The sequence below is a fragment of the Leucoraja erinacea genome, chromosome 13, assembly GCF_028641065.1.
Source record: "Leucoraja erinacea ecotype New England chromosome 13, Leri_hhj_1, whole genome shotgun sequence".
In the NCBI taxonomy this organism is placed as follows: Eukaryota; Metazoa; Chordata; class Chondrichthyes; order Rajiformes; family Rajidae; genus Leucoraja; species Leucoraja erinaceus.
The window spans coordinates 694,790-713,309 of record NC_073389.1 but is presented as its reverse complement, the minus strand read 5'-3'; the positions used below and the strand labels follow the sequence as shown (position 1 = coordinate 713,309).

The 18,520-nt window shown below is 43.8% G+C and overlaps 1 protein-coding gene across 5 annotated transcripts in view; it reads left to right on the top strand.

Moving 5' to 3' along the window:
- The window catches only part of tent5c (terminal nucleotidyltransferase 5C), a 32,813-nt gene extending 17,355 nt beyond the window's left edge, over window positions 1–15,458 (top strand). For 4 of the 5 annotated variants that reach the window (XM_055644238.1, XM_055644237.1, XM_055644236.1 and 1 more), the window contains one exon: window positions 11,198–15,458. In XM_055644238.1, the coding sequence (XP_055500213.1) occupies window positions 11,222–12,376 (1,155 nt within the window). In that variant the 5' untranslated portion in view covers window positions 11,198–11,221 and the 3' untranslated portion in view covers window positions 12,377–15,458. Of the gene's footprint in view, window positions 1–89; window positions 112–11,197 lie in introns of those variants that run through there. The other variant, XM_055644239.1, reaches the window with a different exon arrangement.
- Window positions 15,459–18,520: the final 3,062 nt, after the last annotated feature.

Here is an 18,520-nt window from a genome sequence, read left to right as displayed (position 1 = left end):
AGGCGGGGTGGAATCTATAAATAACAGCAGAGCCGGCACTAGGACATTCAGTGTGTCCAGCGCCTGCTGTGTGTTGTGTGTGTGTACGCGCCTGACTGACTGACTACAGATGTGGGTGACTACAGACTTTACTCTGCTTGTTAAATATGTACTAGTTAAGTAGAGCTCTGCCATGTAAAACTAACTCAACGCTTATTTTCTCAAACTACAAGTATTGTTTCCTCAAACTGCAAGTAGCACTGTTATCTCAATTTTCCATGCATCTTAAAGCCCATTTTCAGTGTAACTAACATTCATTTATTTAACCTAGATGGTCTTAATTTTGGAAATAAAACAGCCTAGTTATGTAGTCGCATGGTGCGTGTGTTAGGAGTTAGCTTTATGCACTTTATATTCTTAAAATAGTGCTTCAAATTATTGTTTTATGCTCTGCACAAGGCATTTGTTAAGAAACATTTACTTTGAAGAATATCAATTTAAAATGTGTCCCAGTTTCTAATGTATTTGTAGTGCAATTAACTAATTAGTCTGTTACTGTTTATTTGTGGTAGATTTGCTTTGCAGTTAACAGTAATTAATCTTGCTATTTTCTGCTTTAGTGTTAAAATCAGTAAGAGCCTTTTTTTAATGATGTTGCTGTTACATTTTGTTAAGAATATTTTTAGATTATGTGAATTCATAGTGGGGCAGCTGTATAGTAATGAAGTTTTAAAAGTGCAATTTGTAATGGGATTTAAGGTTATAGTATTGTGTTGGTGCATGACCTACTTCGTGTTTGTGTGGTGATTTGATCTAATCAGTTTAATATTTAACAAAACCCCAAAATGTTGAATTAGTAAAATTAGAAATTTTGTTTTTAATTCAATGTGAGATGCGTAACATTTCTGACATCCATGTGGGTTTGAAGGCATTTTGAGTTCCTTAACGACTTGTTGGTGCTAACATTTGGGAACATCCAGAAATTAAAATCCACAATTTATATTAAGTTGATAAGGAAATTACACAGGGTATCAAGATGGTAACAGATTGTTAAATGTACATCAATAGACAATAGATGCAGGAGTACACCAGCACCACCATTCAACGTGATCGTGGCTGATCATCCCCAATCAGTACCCCGTTCCTGCCTTCTCCCAATATCCACTGGGGATTTTCATAACTTTGTTTTTATTAAAAGCCAATCAATAAGCATTGTTGGAATGAATTTTATACTACGTACTCAAAGTTTTGGTGCATGGTATGTGGGTTGAAGTTGATGACGAGGAAGGGGATGAACGGTTTGGTTAAATGGCAACGATTAGTGCTCCAGACATCCACAGACATTCTCTTGAACTAGTTTGCTACAATGCTGAGAACTCTATTTTTCTACTATTACTATTTTTCCCTTTGGTCTACCTATTGCACGAGTTTGACTTTAATGTATTTGTGTATAGTATTATCTGATTGGGTGCCATGCAAAGTGAAACTTTTCACTGAACCTCGGTACATACGACAATAAACCTGAGGTAGACACAAAGTGCTGGAGTAACGAAGTGTCGGGCAGCATCTCGGGAGAAAGGATGGGTGAAGTTTTGGGCCGGGACCCTTCTTCAAACAATAAACCCAAATCATTGTTCGAGGAACAAATGTCTGAAGAAGGGTTCTGACCCAAAAGGTCTCCTATCCATTTTATCCAAAGAAGCTGCCTGACCCGCTGAGTTACTCCAGGGCTTTGCGTCTATCTCCATTATGTGGATGAAGTGGGCATAATATTTTCTGCAAACAGGCCAACTTTGGTATTAGACATGAATTTGCTCAAATTGATTTGAGTAGGTTGTTTGCAGGCAGAATGTCTGTAAAGTGGGATGCTTTTAAATGTGTGACAGGTGTTCAGGCCATGCAAGTTCCTGTTAAAGTGAGAGGCAAGGCAGGTGGGAGTAAGGAAGCTTGAATGATGAGATAAATTGAGGCTCTGGTCAAAAAGGAGGCATGGGTCAAGTACAGGCAACTGGGAACATGTGAAGGAGTTTTGGGAACAGAAGCATAAGGGGCAGGAGAGCCCTGGGTGATAAGATTAAGGGAAATCCAGAGATTTTATGTACATTCAGGGAAAGAGGGGAACTGGAGAGAGTAGAATCCCTCAAACCCAAGGGGCCATCTCTGTGGAGCTGTAGGAGGTGGGCAAGGTCCTCAATTAGTATTTCTTTGTTTTTACTGTGGGGAAAGGTATGAAGATTGGAGAACTTGGGATGGTTAATGGAGATGTCTCGAGGGCAGTCCATATTACAGTCAAGGAGGTGCTGGGGTGTATAAATCTCCTGGGCCTGATCAGATATATCTGATGCCACTGGGAGGCAAGGGAACAAATTGCAGGCACCCTGGCTGAGATACATGAATTATCATTAGACATGGGTGAGGTGCCAGGAGAGTGGCTAATGTTGTGCCTCTATTTAAGAAGGGCTGCAAGGAAGAGCTGGGGAACTATAGATCAGTGAGGCTAACATCTGTGGTGGACAAGTTACTGGAGAGGCGGCAGTGTGGCGCAGCGGAAGAGTGCTGCCTTACAGCGCTTGCAGCCCCAGAGACACGGGTTCGATCCTGACTCTACGGGTGCTGTCTATTTGGTGTTTATTCATTCTTCATGTGACCTGTGTGAATTTTTTCCGAGATCTTTGCTTTCCTCAACACACAACAAAGACGTACAGGTTTGTAGGATAATTAGCTTGGTATAAGTGCACATTGCCCCTAGTGAGTGTTAATAATAACAGTAATAATAATAATAATATATTTTATTGTCATTGCATGTCAGTGCAACAGTTAGTACGCAGCTTCAACCGATGTAAAAGTAAAATAAATAAATAAGCTGTGTGTCGTGGTCATCCGAGGGAGACAGTCCAGGGGGGGATGGGGGGCACTCGGCAGGGCCGGTTCAGAGCCGCTATAGCTCTGGGAATAAAGCTGTTTCTGAGTCTGGAGGTTCGGGCGTAGAAGGCCTTGTAACGTCTGCCGGAGGGAAGTAGTTCGAACAGTCCGTTACTGGAGTGTGAGGAGTCTTTATGGATGCTGACGGACTTCCTGAGGCACCGCGTGTGGTAGATGCCCTCCAAGGCTGGTAGCTGTGTCCCAATGATCCTCTGCGCTCTGTGGGCGACACGCTGAAGAGCTCTCCTCTCTGGATGGAAAATTGCCTTGATGGAAGGAAGCAGAGGGTGATGGTGGAAGGCTGCTTGTTGGATTGTAGGTCTGTGACTAGTGGTGTGCCTCGGGGATCAGTGCTGGGCCCATTGCTGTTTGTGGTTTACATCAATAATTTGCATGAGAATTTGGAAGGCATGATTAGTAAGTTTGCAGATGAAATTAAAGTGGGAGGTATTGTAGATCAAGATGGTTATCGTGATTAGTTGGGCAGGCGAGCTGAGAAATGGTTGATGGAGTTTTATGTAAATATGTTTGAGGTATTTCATTTCCAGAAGTGAAACTATGGCAGGGCCCACAGTGAATGGTAGGGCTCTGGGGAGTGTTGAGCAGAGGGATCTAGATGTGCAGGAAGATAGCTCCCTGAAAGCAGTTGCTGGTAGATAGGATGGTTAAAAAGGCTTTTGATACATTGGCCTTCTGTCAGGCTATTGAGTATGAAAGATGGAATGTTATTGCAGTTGTACAAGATATCGGTGAGGCTGCATTTAGAGTATTGTGTTCAGTTTTTGTCATGCTGCTGAGGTAGGTTTAGTTGGAAAGAGTGCAGTGAAGACTTGCGGGAATGTTGCCAGGACTCAAGGGCCTGCAGGCTAGGACTATTCCTTGGAGCACAGGGGGTCATGGTCATGAGGGGAATAAATATGTGAATGCAGTCTGTTACCCAAGGTAGGGGAATCAAGAACCAGAGGACATGGGTTTAAGGTGAGAGTGGAAAGATTCAATAGGTACCCGAGGGGCAATCTTTTCACGCTGAGAGTGGTGGGTATATGGGACAAGCTTCCAGAGGAGGTAGTTGAGACGGGTGCTATAACATTTAAGACAAACCTGTTGGAGGAAACTGGAGCATCCGGAGAAAACCTATGCGGTCATAAAAAAATGTACAAACTCATTTTAGACAGCACCCATATTAGGATGGAACCCGGCTCTCTGGTGCTAGTGAACAGCAACTCTACTGCTGCGCTGCCCAGGACTGGTCCTGTGCTGTAGGACTCTGACGGTTAGGAAGATGGTAAAATGGATATCGGGAAAGGTCTAAAGTTTGAAAGTAAAATGGCAAACTAGTAGGTACAATCCACACATGGAAAAGCAAGTATTTGTTAATTTTTTAAGAGTGTGATGTGGTCAATACAGAATACTGTGACTAATGTTAAAGAGGGAACTGCAGATGCTGGAGAATCGAAGGTTACACAGAAAAGCTGAAGAAACTCAGCGGGTGCTGCAGCAGCATCTATGGAGCGAAGGAAATAGGCAACGTTTCGGGCCGAAACCCTTCTTCAGACTGATCAGGGGTGGGGGTGGGTGGGGACAAGAAAGGGAAAAGGAGGAAGGGGAGGAGACAGCAAGGACTAACAGAATTGGGAGAAGTCGATGTTCATGCCCCCGGGGTGCAGACTCCCCAAACGGAATATGAGGTGCTGTTCCTCCAATTTCCGGTGCTGCTTGCTGTGGCCATGGAGGAGACCCAGGACAGAGAGGGCGGAGTGGGAGGGGGAGTTGAAGTGCTGAGCCACCGGGAGGTCAGCTTGGTTATTGCGGACCGAGCGGAGGTGTTCGGCGAAACGATCGCCCAACCTCCGCTTGGTCTCACCGATATAGATCTGCTGACATCTAGAGCAGCGGACGCAATAGATGAGGTTGGAAGAGATGCAGGTAAACCTCTGTCGCACCTGGAACGATTGCTTGGGTCCCTGAAAGGAGTTGAGGGGGGAGGTAAAGGGACAAGTGTTGCATCTGCTGCGGCCGCAAGGGAAAGTGCCCGGGGAGGGGGTGGACCGAGAGGGAAGGGAAGAATTGACAAGGGAGTTATGGAGGGAGCGGTCTTTGCGGAAGGCAGATATGGGGGGAGATGGGAAGATGTGGCCAGTAGTGGGGTCACGTTGGAGGTGGCGAAACTGACGGAGGATTATTTTTTGTATGTGATGGCTGGTGGGGTGAAAGGTGAGGACTAGGGGGACTCGGCCCTTGTTGCGAGTGCGGGGATGGGGAGAGAGAGCAGTGTTGCGGGGTATGGAAGAGACCCTGGTGCGAGCCTCATTTATGCCGAACACCTCCGCTCGGTCCGCAATAACCAAGCTGACCTCCCGGTGGCTCAGCACTTCAACTCCCCCTCCCACTCCGCCTCTGACCTCTCTGTCCTGGGTCTCCTCCATGGCCACAGCGAGCAGCACCGGAAATTGGAGGAACAGCACCTCATATTCCGTTTGGGGAGTCTGCACCCCGGGGGCATGAACATCGACTTCTCCCAATTCTGTTAGTCCTTGCTGTCTCCTCCCCTTCCTCAGCTCCCCTGCTGTCTCCTCCCACCCTCCAGCCTTCCGGCTACTCCTCCTTTTCCCTTTCTTGTCCCCACCCACCCCCACCCCTGATCAGTCTGAAGAAGGGTTTCGGCCCGAAACGTTGCCTATTTCCTTCGCTCCATAGATGCTGCTGCACCCGCTGAGTTTCTCCAGCTTTTCTGTGTAACCATACTGTGACTAATGGTGTTCAAACCCTGAAAATTAGAATGCAGATTAAACATTTAATTATAATAGAATTTGCCTTTAAGGTTTCCATAGAGGTGGTCATAGAAGTTGTTAAGAGAACACAGTAACTTGTAGAAGATGCTGCTAAGACTGCAGCTGGCATACATCACTATTTTGAGAACATCATTATAAAAATTATATAATATGAAATAGTGCCATCTCTAAACAACATGTTCATTTACATCTCTGACAGAGCACATAAATGCATGAATTATAATTTTTTAAAAAATTGACTCTTCCTCTTAGTCTAGGATTAAAAGGATGCACCTTTAGAAAGGAGATGAAACATAGAAACATAGGTGCAGGAGTAGGCCATTCGGCCCTTCGAGCCTGCACCGCCATTCAATATGATCATGGCTGATCATCCAACTCGGTATCCTGTACCTGCCTTCTCTCCATACCCCCTGATCCCTTTAGCCACAAGGGCCACATCTAACTCCCTCTTAAATATAGCCAATGAACTGGCCTCAACTACCTTCTGTGGCAGATAATTCCACAGATTCACGACTGTGTGAAAAATGTTTTTCTCATCTCAGTCCTAAAAGAATGTATTTAGGCAGAGGATAGTGGATCTGTGGAATTCATTGCCACAGTTGGCTGTGGAGGCCAAGTCTCTGGGTAATTTTAAGATTGAGATTGACAGTGCTTGAATGGTATGGGTGTCGGAGGATATGGGAAGGCAGGAGACTGGGGTTGAGGGAAAGACAGATCAACCATAATTGAATGGTGGCGTGGACTAGGATGAATAGCCTACTTCTGCTCCCATGACTTATGAAGATATTAGTAAATCATGCAAAATTTTAAATTCCACATGGAAATTGTTTCCACGGAAGTTTCTCCCAGAAAGGGTTGAAACGAGATTTGTTGCTTGTTGTAAGGGCAAATCAAACGAGCTGGGTGAGGTACAGTCTCAGAATGGATGCACAATTAGTCTGAGAAGCGCTTCAGGTTCAAAACAATGTGCTGGAGGAACTCAGCAGGTCAGGCAGCATCTGTGGAAGGAATGGACTGACAATGTTTTGGGTCAGGAGCTTTCTTTAGACTTCTGCAGAAGTGTCACGATCTGATACGCCACCCATCCTTTCCCTCCACAGATGCTGCCTGACCTGCTGAGTTCCTCCAGCACTTTGTTTTATTCAACATTCCAGCGCCTGCAGTTCTTTGAATCCAAACACCTCGGGCAGTTGAGACCGACAATAAATTGAAATGCAAAAGTACATGTCCAAAGATAGGAAAACTTTAGAGGCATGTGTGGCACACACAGGGAAGTATGACTAGATTGTGCATCTTGGTCAGCATGGCTGAGTTGGGCTGAAGGGCCTGCTTCTGTTCTGTCTCCTGGGAACCCGAAGCTTGTTGCGTTAAGGCTGTTGGACTTGTATCAGTGCTGGTTCTTTGGAGCAAGGTAAAACAAATTCAAAACCTTTCACACTGAACAAATTCAGTTCAATGTGCAAGTATGATATTCTGAGGGTAGGATTCTAATCAATTAATGTCCAATAAATTGTGATTTCAAGCAGCATTTGACTAAATGTGCTATTGTTTCTGCGTTTAGACAATACTCTGGAGTAGGCCATTCGGCCCTTCGAGCCAGCACCGCCATTCAATGTGATCATGGCTGATCATCCCCAATCAGTACCCCGTTCCTGTCTTCTCCCCATATCTCCTGACTCCGCCATTTTTAAGAGCCCCATCTAGCACTCTCTTGAAAGTATCCAGAGAACCGGCCTCTGAGGTAGAGAATTCCACACTCAATTCTCTGTGAGAAAAAGTGTTTCCTCATCTCCGTTCTAAATGGCTTGCCCTTTATTCTTAAACTTTGGCCCCTGGTTCTGCACTCCACCAACATTGGGAACATGTTTCCTGCCTCTAGCATGTCCAAACCCTTAATCTTATGTTTCAATAAGATTACCTCTCATCCTTCTAAACTCCAGAGTATACAAGCCCAGCCGCTCCATTCTCTCAGCATATGACAGTCCCACCATCCTGGGAATTAACCTTGTAAACCTATGCTGCACTCCCTCAATAGCAAGAATGTCCTTCCTCAAATGAGGGGACCAAAACTGCACACAATACTCCAGTTGTGGTCTTACTAGGACCCTACACAACTGCAGAAGGACCTCTTTGTTCCAATACTCAAGTCCTCTTGTTATGAAGGCCTTCACTGCCTGCTGTACCTGCATGCTTACTTTCATCGACTGATGAACAAGAACCCCCAGATCCTGTTGTACTTCCACTTTTCCAAACTTGACACCAGTTGGATGATAATCTGCCCTCTTGTTTTTGCTGCCAAAGTGGATAACCTCACATTTATCCAATCTGCCCACTCACCCAACCTGTCCAAGTCACCCTGCATTCTCATAGCATCCTCCTCACAGTTCACACTGCCACTTAGCATTGACATCTGCAAATTTGCTAATGTCTGATCATTTCTAGCTGTGAAACTATCACAGCAATTGTTTCCTTTGGCTGCACTTCCTACATCAGTAGTTTAGAGATACAACATGGAAACTTCAGTCCGCAAAGTCCACGCTGATCATTGATCACTAGTTCTATGTTATTCCACTTTGTCATCCACCCCCTAGACGCTAGGGGCAATTTATAGAGGTAAATGTGCCTGCAAGCCCGCACATCATTGGGATGTGTGAGGAAAACCAGAGCACCCAGACGGAACCCACGCGTTCACAAGGAGAATGTGCAAATGTCGACTACATAGTCAAAATGGCCCAACGGAGGATGTACATCTTGTTGCATTTGAGGAAACACAATCTGCCACACGCAATGATGGTCCAGTTTTATACTGCCATCATAGTCTCCTCATCTTCTCCATCATGGTCTGGTTTGGCTCGGCCACCAAGCACAACATCCGGAGGCTGCAGTGCATCGTTCGATCAGCCGAGTAGGTTGTTGGCTGCAACCTTCCCCCCCCCCCCCCCCCCCCCCCCATCGTCAAACTGGACACTGCAAGGGCCAGGAATCATCTCTGACCCTGGCCACAAACTCTTTGAATCACTTCCCACTGGAAGGCAACTCCGGACTGTCAAAGCTGCTAGAGCCTGACATAAACAACTTTTTTCCACAAGCAGTAGCTCTACTCAACAGCCAAAAGTCTGTAGCCTAATTTTGATTTGGTATTTTATTTCATTCTTCACATGTTTAAATTATAATATTTTATTTTTAATTGTCTACTGTATGCCGTGTTACTTGCGAGCAAAGCACCAAGGCAAATTCCTTGTATGTATGCATATTTGGCTACTAAAATGTATTCAATTCAATTGACAGCACCTGAGGTCAGGATCGAACCCGGACCTCTGGTGCTGTGAGGCACCAGCTGTGCCACTGATTACTCATATTTTTAAATGTAGTTTCAAAGTTTTTTTAGTGGTCGTAAAGGTGTGATAATCACTATATAAATACATAACATACTACTTTATAATACAACCTCTCATTGTAAGGTGATTTATGGAGTCACCTCAAATTGTTTTTCATTTGTTAAACCTGCTTTGAGAATCTCCGTAGTTTTGTGACTAAAAGGGAGCAAAATTCACTTTTGCCATTTTAATTATTTTTTGGAAGCCGCTGACTGATTGCAGTAATTGATTAGGTTTCTTTTGACCCACAACACTTTAATAACTATTGTCAAGGTACCCTGACATGAACTTGAATGACCCTGTTGGTTATTTGCAGTGTCGTATTGTACTGTGTAACAAATTCTATTGACTTTGTAAATAGAGCGTTTGGGCAAGTGCCTGTTCAGTGCATTGGCCACAGTAGTTGCTGTTCGCTTATCCTGGTTGGGCATTTGCTGAAAGTTCAATATTTTAAAAATGGCAAAGGGTTATCATTGTTAAAACACATCTAAATTAAATTTCAATCTATCCTTGATTAATGCAGGAATGTTTGCTGCAAATCCTTTTAGTTTGGGGATAGTGTGGAAGCTGGCCCTTCGGCCCACAGAGTCCATGCCGACCAGCAATCTCCCCTTACACTAGCACTATCCCACACACAAGGGACAATTTACAATCTTTTACCAAAGCCAAATAACCTAGGTAGGTTGTGAGTAAACCGAAGCACCTGGAGAAAACCCACATGATCACAGCAAGAACATACAAACTCCATACAGACAGTACCCATAGTCAGGATCGAACCCAGGCTCTACTGCTGCACCACTGTGCCACTCTAACCTAACTTCCTTAATCACTTCATAAGCGTGACAAAGTGTCCTGACCCAAAAATCCCCTGTCCATTCCCTCCACAGATGTTGCCTGAGCCCTTTGTGTTTTATGCAAAATGGTATCTACAAGTCCTTGTGTCTCAGCCACTGGTGCCCATGCTGAAAGTTTTAAATACTTCACTGTCAACTCAATTTTGTAGTAGCTCCCCCCCCCCCCCCACCACGGATCAATAAATTTAAATTAGAGGAATTAGCTAAGACTGCAGATGCTGGAATCTTGAACAAAACAGCTGGAGGAACTCGGAGTCAGGTGGCACCTCTGGAAGGATATGGACAGTAGATGTTTTAGTTTGGGATCCTTCAGGCTGATGAAGGGACCTAACCCCAAATGTCATCAGTCCATTCCCTACCACATGTTGTATAAGAAGGAACTGCAGATGCTGGTTTACACGGAAGATAAGCACAAAACACTAGTGTAACTCTGCTGTTACACAAAAAAGCTGGAGAAACTCAGCGGGTGCAGCAGCATCTATGGAGCGAAGGAAATAGGCAATGTTTCGGGTGTAACTCTGCTCTTGAGTTGCCTTGACCTGCTGAGTACCATCACACCTTGGTTTGGGAACGGCTCTGCCCATAGCTGCAAGCAATTGATGAGTTGTAGATGTAGCCCAGTCCATCACACAGACTAGGCTCTCCACCATTGACTCCATTCCTTCTCATTGCAGAAGCTTAAACGTGTACCACTGGACTCAGGAACAGCTTCTTCCCCTCTGTTATCAGATTTCTGAATGGTCCTTCCATAAGCTAGGGTGCTGTCCAACTCATCTCTACCTCATTGGCTTGGCTTTGTCCCCAATGTGGACATTGGACTTTATCTATGGAACTGACACTATAATTACGGCGGCAGGCGCGGGCACACCGCGACGCCCTGTGTCTCCCTTTCAAGGGAGATGCTAAAAATGCATTTCGTTGTCTCTGTACTGTACACTGACAATGACAATAAATTGAATCATTTCATTTCATTTCATAATGATGAGAACTATGATCTGCATCTTGTGTTTTCCCCTTTGGTCCACTTATTGTACCTGTATTTGTCTTTATTATATTTGTGTATAATATCACATCCAATTAGATAACATGCAAACCACAACTGTTCACTGTACCTTGGTACACGTTACAATAATACACTTAAGCCTGGATTGTAAAGTTAATGATTTGATCCTCTCTGAAAGATGACTATTTGGCATTTATGTTATGTTCTTTCATGAAGTCATGACAAATAACAGTAGATGTGGTATAATTATTTTTTTTGTTTTCTCACCAGCCGATTGAAATCCAAAGACTCAGTATGACAGACAGTAAAGCCACTAGTGTGTTGACCTGGGATCAAGTCAGCAGTTTGAATGATGTTCTTACCGAAGTGGTCTTTATTCACGGGCGAGGCAACTTTCCAACACTGGAAGTCAGGCTGAAAGACGTGGTTAAGATTGTGCGATGCCGGCTCTTTGAAAGTGGTATTCCAGTGCGTGATGTGCGTCTGAATGGGTCAGCAGCCAGCCATGTCCTGGTGAAGGATAATGGGTTAAACTACAAAGATTTGGACCTGATCTTTGGTGTTGATCTACCAGGAGAAACCGAATTCCAGTTGGTAAAAGACGTGGTCCTGAGTTGCCTGCTCGAGTTTCTTCCCGAAGGCGTCAACAAGGAACGCATCACGCCGCTAACGCTCAAGGAGGCTTACGTGCAAAAGATGGTGAAGGTTTGCACGGATACTGACCGCTGGAGTTTAATCTCTCTCTGCAACAACCATGGAAAGAACATAGAGTTGAAATTTGTGGACTCCCTAAGACGTCAGTTTGAGTTCAGTGTTGACTCTTTCCAAATCATCTTGGACTCCCTCCTGTTTTACTACGACTACTCTGAGAACCCAATGAGCGAGCACTTTCACCCAACAGTGATTGGAGAAAGTGTGTACGGGGACTTTGAGGAAGCATTAGGTCACCTCAGGAATACCCTAATTGCGACCAAGGCTCCAGAGGAGATCAGAGGTGGGGGACTGCTGAAGTACTGCAACCTTCTGGTGAGAGAGTTCAAGCCCACCAGTGAAGAGGTGATCAAGTCCCTGGAGAGGTACATGTGCTCTCGTTTCTTCATAGACTTCCCGGACATCACGGAGCAGCAGAGAAAGATGGAGGTGTACCTCCAGAACCACTTCATCGGCGAGGAGAAGAGTAAGTACGACTACCTCATGATACTGAGGAGCGTGGTGAACGAGAGCACTGTCTGTCTGATGGGGCACGAGAGGCGCCAGACTCTCAACTTGATCAGCCTCTTAGCACTCAGGGTGCTGGCGGAGCAGAACATCATCCCTAATGTCACCAATGTGACCTGTTACTATCAGCCTGCCCCCTACGTCAGCAACGGCAACTTCAGCAACTACTATGTAGCCCACAGCACCACCTCCTACCAACAGTCGTACCCTACCTGGCTCCCATGCAACTAATAAGCAATGCTATGTTCACACTTGACTGGTGTGCCGGCCGATGTCCTTCCCATTGCCTGGATGGTTTCTTTCATTGACGGTAACTGAGATGGGAGTGTACCCTGTGGCTGTTGTACATGTTCCGTGAATTAAATTGCAATGGCAATACAAGGATAACACACACACTAATTTTATGCTGTGTGGGGGGGGGGTGGGTGGGGGGGGAAGAGAAAAATCCAAGTGGCACTACAGTGTGTGACGTGTATTGTCAAAGAGGCATTACAACACTAGCAAGAGTCCCTATAGTACACTGTGTCATGCTTGGCTGGGAAAGCCACTCTTTTTTGCTTTCAACAAAAGAGTTCAAAAAGAATGTTAATCCTTCACGGTGTGTTCAGGGGGAAAATAAAATGTTTAATAAAAAAAATACCAGCGGTTTTCAAGACACTGCACTAAGAGGGATGGATCAAAAAGCTTCATCTATTGGTAAACAAGTGAAGGGATGCACTCTGCACATTATCAAAAACATTTTTGTTTAATCGGCCACAGAGATAGGGATTTGAAGCCTATTACACTCATTTCAATTGAAGATTGACAGTTTCTGAAGAGAATATGGGAAGGAAATATTTGTGTTAGTCAGAGAGAAAAGAGAATTGGTCTTTTGGGGCTATTAAGCTCCAAAGCAACTTAGAAACCAAATTGCAGGCACGGCACTGTTTTGGTTGGGTAATTTGCACATAAGCTACTGGAGTTTGAAGAAATTTATAATCCAAGTTGAATAAATAACAAATATTTTTCATTTGAGGAATTGAGTAAATCTTTTTTGTTAAAACATTTTAAATTTTCAAACGGTAGCATTCCTTTAATTGTACAAAACTAGTCAGCGCTGGGTGCTAGATAATCTAATACCAATTTAGTTCATGTTTGTGACATTGCAGCTTCAGTTTGGGTGATTAGAATTATATTTTTGGTACTGAAAATCAACCTTATGCCTTTTGTTGATTTTGCACCATAAGAATTTTTTTTCATTTGGCTGCTTGCATGAGCCTTTTTAATCTAAGCCACATTCCCAGTCAATGGAAATATACTGAAGCTAGTCTACCCTTCCCCAGGTCAGTAAAGCTGGCTTTAGAAAGCTATGGTGTCTACGAGTGTTAGGATTTTTGTTCCATGCCCTTTGTTCAGAGTATACAGGGGTAAGGATGAAATGCACAAATTCCAGGTTTGAAGACTGTCGGTACAGTTATTTGGCTGTCAATAGCTTTGTTTGCAGAATAAAGAAATATAGATTTTTCTAGGCCAATCTCTTGCAGCAAACATTTTGTTATGGTAACACTGAGTTCCAGTCTATTTCTCTGGAAAATTGCTGATGAGAAAAATTATCCTTTTAATGGAATTGTATGACTTTGAGTCTGTCTTGGGAACTGATGCATTCAAGGTAACTTGATGGAAGATTTATTTCGCACTCTACAGGACTAAAAGTTTGGGTTATTCATTTGTTTGCATTACGTATAATCTGTCTTTGTTGCCTATCTTGAAACCCCCATGGGTGTAGAAATCCGTAGCATTGTATTGATCAGCTGACATTGTCTTTTTTTTAAACACTGGAAAAGATTTACATTAGAAAAATGCATTGATCTTAAGAAATATGCAAACTAGAAATTATTTTGTTTGGCAGATCAAATTAAAATTAACATCAGGAAATATCTTCAGTGTTTAAAGATGAGCTTATAAAGAGTGTACTATAGCACAGTGTACTATTGGTAAGACCTGGTCTGTGAGACTTCATTACACTAATAGGGTGATACATTGTAGTCAGTCCAGATTCATTGTGAACATAGTATTGCTGTACTTTAAATGCAGCGGAGGGGGAAAGATCATTGGCAATTTATACCTTTTTAATAAAAATTGTATGCTGACCTTTTCCAAACACCAGCTCTGGAATAAATGGAACTGAAAATAGAAGCTAGAACTTTGCAACGGGAAAGGAACATTTATTTTAAGATTTATTTTTGAAACTCGTACCAAGGGTGTGAGAAATAAAACTGAAGTTTTGTGTTAACTTCAAGGTGAAATAGCCCTGGAGTTCAGGGCCCCAGCAAAATGAATTGAAGTGAATTATGCAAAATATTTGTATTGCAACATCAGTCACTGAAGTATTGTCAATGGGGTTTTGGCAGTGAATCCTGCTTTGAATTGTGTATGTGAAAGGGAATGTGCCCGATATGTCTAGAACATGTTTGGCATATGGAAAATGGAGGAGGCTGTGAAATTTTAAACTCTTTAGATTCTCTTGCACTGGGATTGCTGCATATTGCTGGCTGCCCTTGCCCATGTAATGAACGACACAGGCAGCAAAGGTCTTCCAAACTCTTGCACTGTTTGGTGAGGGTGTTAATGAATTATGCAACCAAACCTGTCCTCTAAATAAACACCAAGTATGCACTTTCTGAGTCACGAGCTAGTGAACTGAATTGGAAATATTGCAGGAGAGAGTGGAAGGGAAACTCTGAGGTTAGATAAGGGATAACATTGCACAGATAGTCAAATCTAGGACATTTCTGGTTTGGTCATCACACAGCAGTCAATATACAACATCATCACATTTTGAGAGCACTTTATAATGCGTTTCATTTGTCTGGGTGACCACAAGTGTGCTCTGTATTGAGGGTGCATTTAATATTAGGGTGCAATTAATATTAGATGTAGTCAAGTGAGATATGAATGTGTTCAGGATCTGTAAGTACTGGGTGTGAATTGTACACACTGGTTCTTGTGGGAGTGTACGATTGTTTGGGTTTTAAACCCCTCGACCAGTTGTTATCCTGTAACTCCAAGCAGGAGGATAAAATAAGGATCGATCTCAACCCATTTTCTTCTGTTTTGTGGTGGGGTTGGTAAGGCATGGATGTTGGGACTGGGATCTCTAGAGTTAAAGCTGTATTTTTATTTTCAGATTTACCGAGCTGTTATTGGCAGTGTTTGTAAGATTAAAAAATATATATTTGTTTTCAGATTGTAATGCTGCTGTACATGCTTTGTACAAACCAAAGAACCTGTAGACATTTGGTCTGTATTTGACAATAAAGACTACCTGATGAAAGGCTGGCTCTGTCATTTTATTTTGGGCGATCAGCAATTTTATTTGACTTGCAACTCTTGAAGTGATTTACAGCAATGGGACATGGGCAGAAGAGGACCGGCCCTAAACGTTTCCTATGTTCTACAGAGATGCTGTCTGATCTGCTGAGTTACTCCAGCACTTTGTCTTTTTTGTAAGCCAGCATCTGCAGTTCCTTGTTTCTGAAAGCGAATGAATGATTGATACATTCTCACATGTAACAGTGATATTCTCTGTTTTGCATATCTTACGCAAAGTATGTAAAGCGTTGCCACTTATAGGATGCTGGCAAAGACACAAAGTGTTCAATGTACTCCAATGGTCCTGCTTTATTGACAGATACAAAGTGCTGGAGTAATTCAGTGGTAAGGCAGCATCTCTGGAGAAAATGAATGTGTCAGACCCTTCAAATTTGCATGTCCAAGGTTGGGGAAGCACTGGATTATTTTGTGTGTTGTTTTTAAGTTTGGTTTATTGTCATGCGGACAGAGGTACAGTGGAGCTTTTTTCTGCCTGACACCCAGGTTTAGTCCTGACCTCGGGAGCCGTCTGTGTGGTGTTGGGATGTTCTCCTTGGGACCGCGTGGGTTTCCTCTAGGTGCTCAGGTTTCCTTGCTCTCATCCCAAAGACTTGTGGGGTTGTAGGTTAATTGGCTTCTATAAATTGCCCCCAGTGTGTAGGGAGTGAATGCAAAAGTGGGACAACATTGTGCTAATGTGAAGGGGTGATTGGTGGCCGGCATAGACTCGATGGGCTGAAGGGCCTGTTTCTATGCTGGATGTTTCAATCGGTTTGAATCAAAGTCTGGATGGCTCGAGCTTGATAAATTACTGGCAAATAATTGTAATTTTGTAGAAATATTTTGTGAGGAATGGAATTAAAGTTGTCAGTTTGCAAAGAAGTTCACCGAAAGAAAGTTCCTGACGTGAAACTGCACTGATCCATGTTCTCCAGAGATGCTACTGGACCTGAGGTACTCCAGCATTGTGCTATTGCAAAGAATACCACTTTTTTTCTGAAACTAGTTGCCTTCTGCTGTCCAGGTCCAAACTCTAGAATCCACTCCAACTGTTTAATGTCGTTTGTGATTTACAGAAGGACACAAAGTGTTGGAGTAACTCAGCGGGTCGGGCAACATCATGGATTGGTGCTGTTTTGGGAGTCTACCCTGCCATTCAATCTGGCTGATCTATATCTCCCTCCTAACCCCATTCTCCCCATATCCTTTATCCTTGATCCCTGTACTAATCAAGTTTGTGGGGGAGAGGGTGGAGAAAGTAAAACCAGGTAACGGAGTCAGGACAGTGGCAGGTAATGGGTCGACATTGGCAAAGGGGATATATTGATAGCAGATGTTTGGAACAAAGGCCTGAGATGCAAGGAACAGGTATGAGACTGGTTTGAAGAGTTGCATATTGTGAAGCCAGTGTAGCAGGCGGAGTGGGTAAAATGGGTGTTTCTGTCCTAAAAACCCTTTAACTGTCAGTGTTTTTTTTTCCTGATCTAGACTTTTAACAACTTAAAACGACCCTTGTACAAATTCAAGTTCTTAATTTACAAAAGTGGTAACGATGTCAAATGTTGGTGCTAATAATGTTTAGTGCAACTTTGTTTGCACTCTGACTGGAATCCAATGCTCTGCGTGAATGTTCTAAATCGGGGTGGGCAACCTACGGCCCCCGCAGGCGTGTGTTTTTTCCCGTATTCATCCATCCCGCAGACTTCCATCATCTCCGGTACCTCCGAGGCCGCGGCGTGCAGGCGAGGTGACGCAAGGAGGCCTGTACTGGCGTCCACAATGGCGGAGGCACCGAGCTCGGACGATGCATGGCCGCGCACCTTCTGTGTCTGTGGCCCGCCATCCGCTCACACACATGGGCCCTGGCCCCTATACAGAACAAGCTCTAAGTTAATTGTGACCCAGGATTAATGAACCTGCTGATTATTGGCAAGCTTGCATTCAGCAATCTGGTTTTGGTCTGTTTCACCCTTTGAAAGAGGTGAGCCAAACTGCACAAAAGTATTCAAATGAGATTTAATATTTTTAAAATACCACAATTGTGGAAATACTCCAAGTTGTGCCGAAGGAACTGTGGAAAGGCACGACTTTAATGCTTCTTTCATTGACGATATCAGAATTGAGAAGTTGGAAACAAATGTCTCTGGGATAGAGAAGTTTTTAAAAATTGAAGAGAGGATGCAAATTTAAATGAATTGCAGGATTAGAAGGATGCTAGTGGACAATCCTGACCTCTGGCGCTGTCTGTGTGGAGTTTGCATGTTCTCCCTGTGACTGTGGGTTTAGTCCGGGTGCTCCAGTTTCCTCCCATGTCCAACAGGTGTGCGGGCTTGTAGCTTAATTGGCCCTCTGTAAATTAACCCCTAGTGTGCAGGGAGTGGATGGAAAAGTGGGATAACATAGAACTAGTGTGAGCAGCTGATCGATGGTCGGCGTGGACTCGGTGGGTCGGGCTCCATGGTGTATCTCTAAATTTAAAATTTTGACTTGACCTCTACGGATTCCACCAAACCTCTACATAAAGTAACCCTTGTGACCCATGGAAGGAAGGCCAGAACCTGTATTAGCTGTCATTCACTGAATATCACAATAAGCAGTATAATTGTCACCCAACCCCTTGGGCCACACTGACTTGCATTAGTCATTGATCCCACATCTTTTAATAATTCACAGTTTTTTTCCAATGACAGATTTAATGTACTTGGTCTCCAAGCCATGGGCTCCCTACCTTGACTTGGCTAAGCTGGGAAGGGTGCAGAAAAAAAATTACACTGATGTTGCCAGGACTTGAGGGCCTGATCTACAGGGAGAGGTTGTGCAGACTAGGGCTTTATGCCTTGGAGCGCTGGAGGGTGAGGAGTGATCTTATAGGGGTGTATAAAATCATGAGGGGAGTAGATAGAGTAAATGCACAGTCTTTTATCCATGGCAGTGGAATCAAGAGCCAGAGGACATGGGTTTAAGTTGGGAGGATCATCCACAATCAGTTCATGCCTTCTCCCCATATCCCCTGACTCCACTATC